This window comes from Portunus trituberculatus, chromosome 47 (genome assembly GCF_017591435.1).
Source record: "Portunus trituberculatus isolate SZX2019 chromosome 47, ASM1759143v1, whole genome shotgun sequence".
NCBI lineage: Eukaryota > Metazoa > Arthropoda > Malacostraca > Decapoda > Portunidae > Portunus > Portunus trituberculatus.
The window spans coordinates 26,288,250-26,303,249 of NC_059301.1; the positions used below are offsets into that span (position 1 = coordinate 26,288,250).

General features: G+C 39.6%; 1 protein-coding gene across 5 annotated transcripts in view; it reads right to left on the reverse strand.

Annotated features, from left to right (window-relative positions):
* Window positions 1–15,000, reverse strand: part of LOC123520649 (FMRFamide receptor-like) — a 239,432-nt gene that overhangs the window by 68,710 nt on the left and 155,722 nt on the right. For all 5 annotated transcript variants that reach the window (XM_045283136.1, XM_045283132.1, XM_045283131.1 and 2 more), the window contains one exon: window positions 2,276–2,848. In XM_045283136.1, the coding sequence (XP_045139071.1) occupies window positions 2,276–2,711 (436 nt within the window). In that variant the 5' untranslated portion in view covers window positions 2,712–2,848. The remainder of the gene's footprint in view (window positions 1–2,275; window positions 2,849–15,000) is intronic.

The following is a 15,000-nucleotide window of genomic DNA, read 5'->3' on the forward strand; positions in this document are numbered from 1 at the left end:
AGGCAAGTTCCCCGGAATTCAACGCAAACTAGGAGAGGACAGCATCTACCTACTTTTCTTCCCTCCATTACCAACTTCCCATCCTTCTATCCTCCTAACTTCCTTTCCCTCTTCACCCTTCCCTAACTTCCCTTCCTCTGTCCCCTCCCACTTACACACTAGCGTCCCTTCCCATCACTTATTCTTACTTTCTCTCATCCATCTAGTTCCCCTTCGCTATCCTGAGCCTAAAAAAAAACCCAACCATTTATCTCCATTTCAGTGAAGCTGGATGTACAGCAATTACAGAAAACTGTACGATGCTTTTATTGCCGTCATTATTCATCTGTCGTCCAGTGCCTCCCTTGACAGAAGCGAAAAAAAAAAAAATAAATAAATAAAAAAAGAGACATGATAGTTTTGAAATTGTGTGAAGCTCCTTAGGTCACGAAATGTATCTGAGAAGGGAAAATATGAAGAATCTTTCATAGTGATAAAAACCTCTCGAGGCAATTATGGCAAAAATAACGATGGAAGAAGACCGGATTAACAACGTAGCTGACCAAAAGCCGCAATCCCAAAATACGCGAGCTTAGGGTGCAAAAAATAGTCACTCGTTCCCAAATAGGCTGTAATCCTCTCTGGGCCGAGCCTCAAAGATTCTCAGGGGGATTATAAAAAGACTCTCCCTGGCTCTTAGAAAACGTAAATGGAACCAAAAACGAATGTGTGTACGATCAAGAGTAAAAAGGAGTGTAGTGCAGGCTGCGTGTTATTGCAGGATGGTAAACTAAATTGAGTAACAAAGAAAAGGTATTGTTCTACTAACTGCCCTCCATTGCACACACTGAATGTTAAATAGTAGTGCGTGAAGAAAAAGGAGAAGGAAGGGTTGAGGTACATTCACTAAAAGCACCCATTGTAGTCTTTGTGGGCTTGGTCAAATAATCTATACACGAGAAAATGTGATATCAATACTATAACATACAAAAAAAGAGGTGATACAAATGGAGAAGAAAGATTCATTACATTCATGTGGAATGCTTCTATTTTATAGTTGTAGTTAATGCATTGATTTCTCTCTCTCTCTCTCTCTCTCTCTCTCTCACACACACACACACATACACACTCACATACACTTCCACGTGTCAAAAGTCAGTGCAATCATCCACACCTCTGTATCTGTCCATCGCACCTCAAATGCACCTCATAGCCAATACAAAATCTATACCTTGATATTAACGGAGATATGAACCGTCACTAGCAGCGTCAGAGGACGACAGACAGAGAACGAAATGGGTGGATGGGTACACACGCAAACCAGTATTACATGATATAGACTCTTCACATCCGGATTACACATGCATCAAAACTTATAATGATCAGTGTGTACCTGACCTAAAGGTGTGTTTCTATGTGTGTGTGTGTGTGTGTGTGTGTGAGAGAGAGAGAGAGAGAGAGAGAGAGAGAGAGAGAGAGAGAGAGAGAGAGAGAGAGAGAGAGAGAGAGAGAGAGAGAGAGAGAGAGAGAGAGAGAGAGAGAGAGAGAGAAAGATGAATTAACTACGGATATGAAGTAAAAGAATTCCACATAAATGTATCGAATCTTCTTTTTCTCCAACAATCACTCAAGGAATCACTGAGTCAGCCATTCAGGCCCTCCCGCCGCTCCATTGCGTTCCCACTCGAGCATGTAATCTATACTTATTTGTGTCTAAGTAACCATAAATACGAGTAAGTTGCAGATATCCCCACACTCCCCTCGGTGTCTATAATCCGATACACCTGGAGTTGATATTACACAGGTGTCTGACTAGCTACAGAAAAAAAACATCACTAACAGACAAATTTTTCGGGTGGAAACTTTTGAAATCGCCTCAAAATACTTTAAACTTATTTTCCCCAACCGTTTCCTGTCGTAGCGTCTCCTTCTACGAGCTTCATTCGTCTATTTTCCTACCCTCCTCCTTCTCTTTCTATCCTACTCTTGGGCACTCCTTTCACGTCGCCTTCCCTCTCTACATGCTTCTTTTTCTTTTTTTTTTATTTTTATAGCACTAAGATTCCATTACGAGGGGAAGAAGCTCACGCCTCACGTTCAGTATTCCCCACATGTACTCTGAAGGTTGTCTGTGGTTAGACCTTAAAGACATATTGCGACAGATACTGTGACCCTAACTCCAGGATAATAATGATTGATGCTCCTCACCTGCTACCACTACTGCCGCTACTAGTACCATTACGACTTCCACGCGTGTTGCTGCTTCTATAAATACGACACGAGACACATTACTCACTGGAGGCGTCGGTGAGCCAGAGGGCGTAACGGAAGTAGTGCCAGTAGAGCCAGTGATGGGGTTGGTTCATGCCGGGGTGGTGGCGAATGGAGAGCGAGAAGATGAAGACCAAGTACAGTAGGTCAGAGATGGCCAGCGCGGTGAGATAAAAGTTTGTCGACGATCTCATCTGCCGGCGGGTGAGCACTATGATGGTGACACTGTTGCCCACCACGCCCACCACCAGTACCAACGGCACCAGCACTCGCTGTACCACGAAACGGGACAAGGCCAGGAACGGCGCGTATTCGTGTACCTCCTCCGGGCCATCGTCGGTCAAGTTCCCGAGGGATGGCAGGGGTGACTCCAGGAGTGGGGCGAGGGTGGAGGAGACTTGCGGGGCGAGGGATGTGAGCACCGCTGCAGGGAATGGCGATTCTGTGCTGACGTTGTACATGGCTGCTGGAGTGATGGTCTAAGAGCTTTGGTCAAGCTGAGGTGGCCCACGCAATGACAGCAACCTTTGGGAGTCCGCGCGTGGCCCTTGCCGCTGGCGTCACCATGACAGCCGCGGCTCCAGCCACGCCTGCTCTACTGCAAAGAAAATAGCGTCAGAGTTAGAGAGTAATATAGCCTAGTTCCATGATATATCGCAAGGGAGCATGCAATAAGACCAACAAGTATCAATAATTGCACACTAATACCGCGATAAAGGCACATATGTAGATGCATAACATATAATAATAGGAATACATCATAGCAGCAACAATAAAATATCATACAACACTAGTAATAACAATCATATTAGCCATGCATCATTGGCGTTTGGGAACACAAACCACAATCGCTGAACGTAATGGTGACATATATGTGAAATTTGGGAAAAAAAAATCCTTTTATTACTATCAGATTTAATGCAATAATACTAGTCGAAAAGAGATAAACAAAACATGAAAACGGATGAAAAAAAAAAAAACAAAGCCTCTCTTGTCATTGGAGTGGAAGCAATACCTGGCCTTACTTTACGTAGTGCGTCAATATCTAGAACAACTTAATTCCACCATCCCTCCTCTTCCTCATCCACCACCATGCGTCTTTGTGTTACGTTTCTTTCCCTTTAACCTATTTCGTCTAATTCCTCTTTTACTTCTCTCCGTCTCCTCTCTCTCTCTCTCTCTCTCTCTCTCTCTCTCTCTCTCTCTCTCTCTCTCTCTCTCTCTCTCTCTGTATCTTTGCATTATACATAACGCTTTCCTCTTCGTTTATCCTTGTCCCTTTTACTGATCGTATTACTTTTTTTTTCTTTCCGTTCCCTGTTTGTTTTATCATATCCTTCCTTTTCTTCCTTTTCCTCCTCATGTTCTTATCTCTACTTCTCTTCACTTTCCCGTATTCATACTTTTACCTTTCGCATTGTATTTTTCTTTCTGCATCTTCTCCGTTTTGTCTACTCCTTTATCGACTCCTCTTCCTTTCCTCGCCATTTCCTTCCTTTCCTGCCATAAAGATGAGGCGGATCGGGATATTAAATACATCACTATTATGACACAACACACTGTCAGATGTCGGCCAGCATAGGAAACTTTTTCTTTTTCATTTTCCCCACTGGTCTACTAAATTCCTACGATTTCCTGTCTTATTTTTTTCTCCATTTCCCTTCAGGCAGCTTTTCCTACCCAAACATTTTTTCTCAGCGTTCGCGTGATAGAGTGACTAGTGTGTCAAAGAATCCTAGGGCTCCAGTTCGATATAAAGAGTGAGGCAGTCAGTCCATATCTCATCCAGCTCTTCATCCTTTCTTTAGGTTGTTTGATAAATGGGTACCTGGGAAACCTATGCAGGGAGGGTAAACTCTAGTAACCCGGATGTCACAGTGGCCTCGTGTCTCGGGATAAGAGACATCGTAGAGGATAGAGTAAAGATCAAATGAGACATAGATAAGAGGCGAGGAAACACGAAACTTTTACGTATGGTCAGTTTTCTACCTTTATACCTCTTTGTTTTCATGTATCATTGATATATATGTCTAAGTGTTTACTACTGTGTGTCATGTTCTACAATTCTATGATCTATGCGTGGTAGGTTGTTACATATTCCATGAGTTTGTCTTTGATATGATGTATATTGAGCCAATATGTACTTTACTGGGTCAAAGTTTATCTAATCATTGAAATGATAAAATATATAAAACAATAAAATATCTATTTATCTATCTATTCATTACTCATTCTACCACTACCGGCCTTTCTTACAATTCTCATTTTTTTTTCGAGTTTTTTCCAATTTTTCGCCACGGATCGCGTATACACATGTGTCCGTGCGTCCCTCTTCGTGATTCCGTTTCCACGTCCGTCCAGAGGAAATGAACGAATCAACACCCACATTTCTGCATAAATAAAATCATAAATCCTACATTAAAGGGAAGGACCTGCAGCGGTCAAGCACACGTCATTTAAAAGGGTAAGGGAATAACAAACTGTTGTAATTTACCCTCTTTCTCCTCCCACGGCCAAATGTCAAGGTCAAATGGCGGACACTGACTGGAGGGAGACTGGTTATGTTCATCCCTCCATAATGCGACGTTCATGTTGTGTGGTGTTTGGCAAGCACTACCCGTAATTATTGATGATACATGACATTGACGTGTGTGTGTGTGTGTGTGTGTGTGTGTGTGTTTACTCTATATCACGTCATCGCTTTAACTTTGCATGTCTTCAAATCGTAAGGTAAGAAAATGAACCACCTCGCACTTCCCATCTCTTCCAAAACGTAAAAAAAAAAAAAAAAAAAATAATAAACATAAGATTTGAGAAGGGTTTCTGCGCAAGACGACGTGCGTATGACGTCACTATCAGTCCACCAATCAGAGCAGGGTTATCTGTTGAGCGCCGAGGGAGGAAAAACACAACTGTCTTGGTGGAAACGTATGTGCGGTGCGTCCACTTCTTTACGGCGAGAGCTGATTCCCCGAGGTCCTAAAGTCCTCGTAGAGACGTAATGGCCACGACGAGGATAAAAAACAGGGAAGAATCGGGGTTAGCGGAGGGTGAGAAGAATGATAGAGAAATGAGAGAACAAAAAGGCATATAAAGAGAAGATGGATTAGGGAAGATAGTGAGAGAAGCAAAAAAAAGGAGGAAGGCGATGGAGAGTGTGAAGAATAATAGAGCTGAATGGATAAAGAAGGGAAAGGGTGATAAGATGGTAAGAAAGGCAAGGGAAACGGGTAACAATGAAATGAATGGCCAAAGAAAAGGCACGTAAAGGGATGATAGAAGTGCAAAAGGAAGGAAAAATTGAGAGAGATTAGTGAAAAGTAAGAAAAGCGAAATGAAACCGTGAAAAGTGAAAAGATACAAGATACATATAAGGAAAGAATAACATTGAACTGAGAGGATAAATATCAATGTTAATTGACTTTGAAATAGGGGAAAGAGAAAAGGGAAAGAAACATAATAGGAAACAAACAAAAACAAAAGAAGATGGGAGAGGAGAGTGTACGAGAATAGAAAAAAAGATGAAAGGATAAAATGAAAGCTGAAAAAATAGATACAATAAAAGGAGAAAAGAATAGCGAAGAAAAGATAATGAAGAGGAAAATGAATGAAAGGAGAAAAAAATGTCACAATGGAGTGAAACAGGAAGATAATGAACAAAAAATAGTGGAAGGAATTAGATGAATGAGAGGAATAATGAATGAAGGAAAATAAGCAAAAGGAAAAGAAAAGAGGAGAACGATCTAAAATGAAGACGAACAGGAAGGCGGGAAAGAAGGCTGATAAGAAGGTAGGAATGGATAAATATAGGAAGAAAACTTGGGAGTAAGAAAAAAAGAAATAAAGGATGAAAAGGGAGGCAGAAAATATAATCAAACGACAAAAATTAAAGAACGAAGTAAGAAAGAAAAAGGAGAAAAAAAAAAACAAGAAATGAAAGATCGAAACGTTAAGAGAAAGAGGATGAAAGGAAACAAATCTAAAACTGAAACACTAGAGAAAGAAAAAGGCGTTAGGAAAGAAAATATAAAGTACAGTCAAAATGCAAGAGAGAGAGAGAGAGAGAGAGAGAGAGAGAGAGAGAGAGAGAGAGAGAGAGAGAGAGAGAGAGAGAGAGAGAGAGAGAGAGAAAGGTAAGGCAAGAAAAGGTTGCAAGGCGACGGAAAGAAACCATAGGAACAAAAGGCTTTCATTGATTACGGCGGGCACAGCTTTTTACAAGATTAACGGCAGGGGAACTAAGAAGAAGAACGGAAAAAAAGTACAAATAAAAGAGTCCCGAGAACGTGTAAAAGATGAAAAAGACGACTAATGGACAATTATTCAACCTTTGTCACCTTCACTCTGGAGACCCGAGACACAAGACAGAAGTAGACAACAACTGAACTATTCGTTTACCTACATTTGTCCCCTCGTTAGCACTCATGTTGCTGATGAAAGTGTCTAAGCTGTAGCAGGGATGAGGGCTTGGTAGGTGAGGGAGCAAAGAAAGGGGAAAATAGGAAGGGAAGAGGGATAATAAAAGAGAAACGAAGTAACGGAGGGAAAAGATGTAAAAAAAAAAAAGGACAAGAAAACAAGGAAATAGAGAAGGAAGGTACGAAGGGAAAGAGACGGAAGAAGAGAGGCCCTGAAAAAGAAAGGAAAGGAAAAAAAGAAAGGAAGCTGAAGTGGGGAAGAGAAAGGGAGAAAAAGATGGAGGAAAGATAAGGAGAGAAAGAATGAAATTCAGAAGAAGGAAGGAAGGATGGTAGAGAAAGAAAGAAAAAGAAGAGAATAGAAAGAGAAAAGGCCAGGGGAAAAATGTAAGAAAAATAACAGGGAAAGGAAGAAAGTAGGGAGAGAAAGAATGGAGAAAAAGACAGGGAAAGAGAGAGAAGGTGCGACAAGACACATGTGACATCATAACACCTCAAGGCCAGCCAACCTACCAACCTTGCAAAACACTTTTATTTTTTTCCTTAGCCCCAGTGTTTGCCTCGTGACCCCCGCAGCTCTGCTGACGCGGCTCACGGCCGAGGGACACAAGAGTAAGAGAAATCGATTTTGAGAAATGAAAACGATCTCACGGTACACAATACGCCATTCAGTAGATTGACCTACTTTAAGATCAATAAAGTAGTTAGATGAAATTAACAGATTAGCGTTTATGTATCTATAAAGAACTACAAGGAGAGTTGTTACGAGAATGCGTTGCAGGCTGGTGAAAACGAGCATAGCGTTCACGAAGATTCCTCTCGATAACTTGTCGAGTGTTGATAAGTATCTTGTAGGAACTTGTATGTTTCCGATCCATCTTTGTTGAGTATAACTTTACTGAAATGGAACAAACTAAAAATAGTCCCGGACTGCAAAAGTTGCTACCACAAAGACTTTCCCGCCTCGGAAACAAATAATACAACGCGTGTGTGTGTGTGTGTGTGTGTGTGTGTGTGTGTGTGTGTGTGTGTGTGTGTGTGTGTGTGTGTGTGTGTGTGTGTGCTGTGTGTGTGATTGTGCTGTGTGTGATTTCGATATATATATATATATATATATATATATATATATATATATATATATATATATATATATATATATATATATATATATATATATATATATATATATATATATATAAGAGGAATATTTTCCGACAAAAGGGGTATTAATGTATTTATGATATAAAAGTTACTGTCCCGTGAACAGTGTCATTAGTTATTACGATATCAAATTAGTATTTCATGACTGAGCCCGTGCGTGTGTGTTCGTCATTTTCTCGTTGTGACATGGCGTGGTAAAAAAGGTGGCTCCAATAACTGTGGCACTGGGAATGTGAACGTATTGGTCGATACTACTTTATATGCAATATTAAATGTGAAGCGAAGACATTACCCTATATGAAGGATGGTGATGATGGGGAATATTGTGGAAGAAAAGAACAGAAGAGAAGGATCACCACCATTACTCACACAATCATCATTAATAGCAACAATTATTAGCAGCTAGATCATCACCAAGATAAGGCTAACATCCACATTACATTACCATTACAAAATTTGTCCACAATTCATTTAAGCACAATTTTCTTTCGACCATGGGCAAAAAGAAGAGCACAAAGAAATATAAAGGAAGTCCAAACATACACATAAATTGAGGTCCTTACTAAGTTGTTTAATTAAATATTATACTTTAATTATTAGTGAGAGACACAGGGTAGCACCGAGTAAGCTCTTTCCCCTCATACTCGGAAAAAAGAGAAATAGTACCATGGTGTTTAGGAGGAGGAAGAGGAGCAGGAGGTGGAGGAAGAGGAGGAGGAAAAGTAGGAGAAGGAGAAGGAGGAGGAGGAGGAGGAGGAGGAGGAGGAGGAGGAGGAGGAGGAGGAGAGGAGGAGGAGGAGGAGGAGGAGGAAAAATAAAAATAGAACAAAAAAAGAAGAAAAGAAGAAGAAGAAGAAGAAAAAGAAGAAGCAAAAAAGAAATAAACACATCAACAACAACAAGAATAACAAAACAAGAACAATAGCACCACCACCACCAACAAAACCAACAACAACATGAGAGAGAGAGAGAGAGAGAGAGAGAGAGAGAGAGAGAGAGAGAGAGAGAGAGAGAGAGAGAGAGAGAGAGAGAGAGAGAGAGAGAGAGAGAGAGAGATCCTGCCTGTCACGTCGCATGGATTGTGTTGATGCTGGTCAAGTCTTTGTGTCAGGAAGTTGGCCCAAGGCGGAAAGGAAAAGTGTACAAGTCTGGTCAAATCGCTCTTCTTTGTGGCAGCAGGGAAGGGAAGAGAGCACCCAATTCAGAGCAATGTCTGTAACAGGCGGTGCAGGAAGGGGACACAAGACACAGGATACCATGAGGATTAAAGGAAAAGAGAGATTGAGAGAGGCAAAGACCTTTAGATGAAGTGAAAGAGCTTTACACTACAACCTTCCTGCCACGTTTGCAAGAGATCATTCCACATGGACGGCGCGAGTGGAATGTAAGAAGCGTGTAAGAAAATGGTCTCTGTAAGTGAAAGGACATGTATATTGACTAGACAAAGGATGTTGGATTGTGAAAGTGCGTCGCGTCTCTCATGCATTGCGAAACACTTCGCCTGAGTAATTTTGCGGGGGTACAAAAGAGGAAGTGATTACTCCTGTGTATACATCTAAAGTGGCGAAGAAATTGTTATTGCTGAAAATTGTTACAAGGAGAGAAATGCATGTTTGTGAAATACTGATATGTTTGAACGCGATTCCTTGGCAAGGTGAATGTTATAGACGTGAGAAAGATTATTCATTGCATAAAGCGAACGATGAGGTAGGTGTTAGGATGAAATGAGAATAATGGTGGTTTGATTATCTGGCAACTAAGGATAAAGAGGACGAAAAGGAGTTGAAAGGATGCATCCACTTATGCCTTCGAACTCTGACCAGCTTCCACAAAGTATGGATACACTTATACATACAACACAATTTAGACAGACATATATCAGCTACATTTCCACGGTTTCAGAAACAAAGGTGAAACAATAAGTGTACCGCTGACGCATTAAACCGTCATCTCGTTAATACTAGAGTTGGCAGGAGGTCTTTAGTCAGTGTTATCAACAAATGTGTTCAAAACATATCAAATATTCATTCTTTACTCTGTCATTTACGTAATGGCAACAATTGCTCGGGGACCCGTGTGGCCGTACTATATGGGTAAATACAAAATTGTGAAAAGATTAAATGTCTTATATACTTGTAAAACCTCCGTGATCTTGGAATTTTTTTTCACAAAACTTCAAAGGAGTGTTGCCGGCCACTAGCGAGGCATAACGATTTGTAAAATGTATGAGGAAAAGCATATAGATAAAAAATAACTCGGTTATAAAAATAACTCACATCGCCTCGTAGCGACTAACAAAGGAAACTTCAACGAAACTCTCCACCGGATGATGTAATTTTGTGCGTCAGTGTTTGACCTTTATGTGAGTGAAAGGGGGTAATATTTATGACGAACTATTAACATGACGAGTTATAATGCCTGTTGTCTGTGGTAATGATGCTGTCATCTACTGGAAAATAATCCACACACGACGGAATTACATTATCAACTGGAGGCTTCTGGTTGCAGTTCCCTGACTTTGCCAGAAATATCATCTGTTGTTGAAAATAAAAGCAATACACACTTTTGTTTATCAATAGTTTTCTTTAATATAGTTTTGAACATAGGAAAGTAAGAGAAATTGCAAGGAGGCATCAGGCATTTATGAGTACATATAAAACCCCCACTCATTTCCACGTAGCTACATATTACACTTACCTAAATACACCCCAAAATAATTTGATGACATTAAGTGACGATATTTATACCCGTACATATGGAGAGTGTTTCCTCATTCTTTTCATTACATATGCATTGGTATGGTATGAATTTTCTTAACATTTAAAAAAAAAACATTGCCATATAACATAAATTTTTCTTTACGCAGTTTTTCTTCATAAAAATAATGAAGAAGAAATGGAAATTTATATGTGTTATAGTTGAGTAGTTTTAGACAATGCATAGATTTGATGTTAATATCGATAATGATAAAAAATACCTCTACCGTGATTAATGACAAAGAAAATGTAAAAATAATATACTCTCCGTAATATTGAGAACAGTGAGCAGAAAAGGACAGCACCAATCTAACAACTCTCTCTCTCCTTTTCATAGCACTTCTCATTTTATCTTTTTGTCATCGGACTGTTCCATTTGTTCCGAGGTGCTCTGCTTCAGTTGCCCCGTCACTCAGGATGCCGGGAATCGTTTACCTTCCTCATGCTCGTTGGACATGAGTGGAGGTGAGCCAGGAAGAGGCGAAATCTTGAATGCAGCTCACTCACGCAACCCTCCACCCTCCATCTCTACATTTAGGTGAGTGCTGAAAGTTCCCCGTTCCTTCCTCCAGGTATTCATGCCCCTGTGTTCCTTTCTTTATGCCTTCCTCTAAGAGCGCCTTTTCCTTTCAAGTCTCCCAAGTTCATAGCCTTGACCTCAAACATATACTTTCTTTTCTTTCTTTCATTTTCCTTTTGCAACTCCCCGTCACCACTACCTCCATTCCTTTCCTTTACAACCTACGTGATCCTCCCCCGCCTTTCTCCGTCACTTTTCAGAGAATCGTTTAATGGACGCCTTTCGCCTGGCCACGACCACAGAGGGAGAATGGGGGTGAGACTGACTACCGCAGCGGAAACAAGGGTGATTACTCGTACTGGCCAATAAATAGAGCGAGAATGGGAAGCGGAATAAAGGAAAAATAGGAACTGTAAAGAATATGTAAGTAATGAAGGAGTTTTTTGTACGTTTTTTTTCCTCATGCACAAGATATGAGATGGTAAGAATGAGTATAGGATATGGTCAATTCTATTTTCCTTTCGTCTTTTTGTGTCTTGTTATTTCTTCGTGATGATGATGATGGTGATGATGATAATGATGATAATGACGATAATAATGCTGATGATGACGATGACGAAGAGGAAGAGAAGAGGGGATCGATGATGATGATGGTGATGATAACGAAGGTGATGATGTAATGAGGAGAAGGGTTGTGATGATAAATTTGATGACGAGGTGGAGGGTGATGATGATGCTGATGATGAATGATATGATGAGGAGGAGGAGGTGGAAATGAAGAGTGGTGATGATGTACAAATATATGGACAAATCACAACCAATACACACAAACACCGCTAACCAGTAAAGAGAGCGCTGGTCCTCCTGTCCTTGCTTCTTGGTACAGGTTACATACAGTGATACTAATCTTTCCTGCCTCTGCGTCCTTGGTTGCTCGTTATTAATACCAGTTTATGTTGAATTTCTACACATTTATTTTTCTGCATAGCTTGCCATGTTTTGTTGCCATCTCATACTTCATAAATGCTTTTAACAGCATAAGAATATTCCGTGGGGCATGCCTGAGTTTTATAAGGAAAAACATATGGTAGTTATTGTATGTGCAAGAAAAATAGATACTGATAGTATTGGGGAAAACTGAAAGAAAGCAGAGGAGCGCTTTCGCCACGGCCGCCATTGTGAGGGATAATTGATGTGTCTGGGAACAGTTCAGGGGAAGTTGTACGAGACAGAAACACAACTGGCGGACGGAAGAGGCAAGAAATGCAACCCACAGTGAAAGCAAACTATTGTAGGAAAAAAATAATGAAGGACCGACAATTACATAAGTATATATATAGTTTTGTAAAAAAATACTTTGCACAGTAATCTAATTTGAAATCGTAAGGCATAATGTAAGCCTGTGTGCATCATCCACATGTCTCGTTTTATGAAATTATTGGTTATTCATTTATTAACATATTCTTCCAATTATTTAGATATAGTAAAATTTTGGATTCAATTTGCCTCAATCCATTAGTGAAGATCCTGTGAATCTGTAGTCAGAGAAAGTTAGCAACGGTAACTTCAAGACCGTAACCTCAGTTTCGAGCACAAACTTTCTTTCTGTTATTATATTCATATCATAGAACGTGCGAGTGTCTCTTGCGGTTATCTAAGATTATTGAAGATCTACTCTGCACTAATCTGGGTTAGGCGTCTGGGTGTAGCTTCCATGACCAGATGCTGATAGTATTTTCCACACGATTAAGACTTACAAACCCAGTGTGAAAAACGTGAAGATATTCCCCAGCACATTTTTTTTTTCTCAAAAGATAATCTGATTGTTGAGTCATGAAGTATTATATTGTCCAGTTGAGTCATGCAACACCAGAGAGGATGTCTGTCACTGGCGAGCATATTTCTCTAACTTTTTAGGACGTTTTTAACGCATTTCTATAAAGCGTATCACACACACACACACACACACACACACACACACACACACACACACACACACACACACACACACACACACACACACACACACACACACACACACACACACACACACACACACACACACACACATTGATGATGTAAGCAGAGATCTTCAAACTTTTTTCATCACGGCCCATTCTGCTTTTGTACACTGTCTTCACGACCCTGTATGTGCAATCTATCGTACCTTTTTCTGAACCTAATATCAATTTGTGAAATATATATATATATATATATATATATATATATATATATATATATATATATATATATATATATATATATATATATATATATATATATATATATATATATATATATATATATATATATATATATATATATATATATATATATATATATATATATATATATATATATATATATATATATATATATATATATAGAGAGAGAGAGAGAGAGAGAGAGAGAGAGAGAGAGAGAGAGAGAGAGAGAGAGAGAGAGAGAGAGAGAGAGAGAGAGAGAGAGAGAGAGAGAGAGAGAGAGAGAGAGAGAGAGAGAATATTTATGACGACTTAAGGATTATTATTATTATTATTATTATTACTGGGTAGCGAGCAGTACTTTGAAGATCGGTGATGTAAGTGTCAAATGTTTATGGCCGAATAAACAATTACTTTCTTTTTTCATACCACAAACCACAAACGTGCATTAGTGCTTGAGAGAGACAAATATAAACATGATCTCAAGCATTATAATGGACTAATTTACACATTCCGGGAAAAATTCTTTACACATCACGTGTTATGGTAAATCAATAATTGACATGACCATCACGGGGGGCTGAGAGACGAATGATCATTATGACCGGTGGAAGGCATGTGATATAAAAAAAAGCCTCTCTCTCTCTCTCTCTCTCACACACACACACACATACACACACACACACACACACACACACACACACACACACACACACACACACACACACACACACACACACACACACACACACACACACACACAGATTACACAATTAATAATGGCTGTCACAAAAAAGAAAAAGAACACGTGTGAGGGCGTAAAGTCTGTGTTGCTCATTTACGGGAGGTATTTCGGAAACGAGAAGAAATATAGAAAACATTGATCGTATTATCACCAATTGCCGATTCATGGGATAATCGCCCACATAGAAATATGCGTCCTTGTGCTTTATTCCTTTCATTAGTGTATTCAGTAAGGTTTACACAGGCTTATATTCACGTATTTAGGTTTGAACTAGCTTAGCAAGGCCACCTGCTAATTACCTATCTGTGTTTTCCTTTCCGTATCTATTTATTTTGTCTTTCAATTTGCCTGCCTGTCTGTATGTTTGTTTATCTTTATATCTAAATATGGAAAATATTAGTTAAACAAATTAAACTTCCATTACTATTTATAGTTACCTTTTATTTTTATCAAGTGGAAAGCTTGCACACATCTTGGCTCCCGATTATTTTTTTAATAAACAGACAATTCAGTCAAAATGTGTAAAAACACACAAAACAGCCATGCATCGCATTCAGTTAACCAGTTGACCTTTACATTTCGTTGGCTTCAAACGTCATAATGATTTCATATCATCATAATGATTTCGCATCAGCTAACCAGCCTCATTCAGGGATGTCGAAAACGAAGCAACTCAGTTATTGAGCTTATTTATAATATAAATTTCTACCGACAGGGAACAGGTGTGGGCTACTTTTCTTTTTCTTTTTTCATCTAATGATCATGGTGATGGCAATGAGAAACAGCGGAACATTTTTACACGCTCTTGACAGAAAATTCCTAACGGGTCTTGCTTTTATCCATAATGATAACACGACCACACATTCTTGACAGACACCCATGACAAAATTTCTTAAAGGTCTTGTTTTTTGTCACGATGATCAAAGCCAGTATAGTCCCCGCGTCC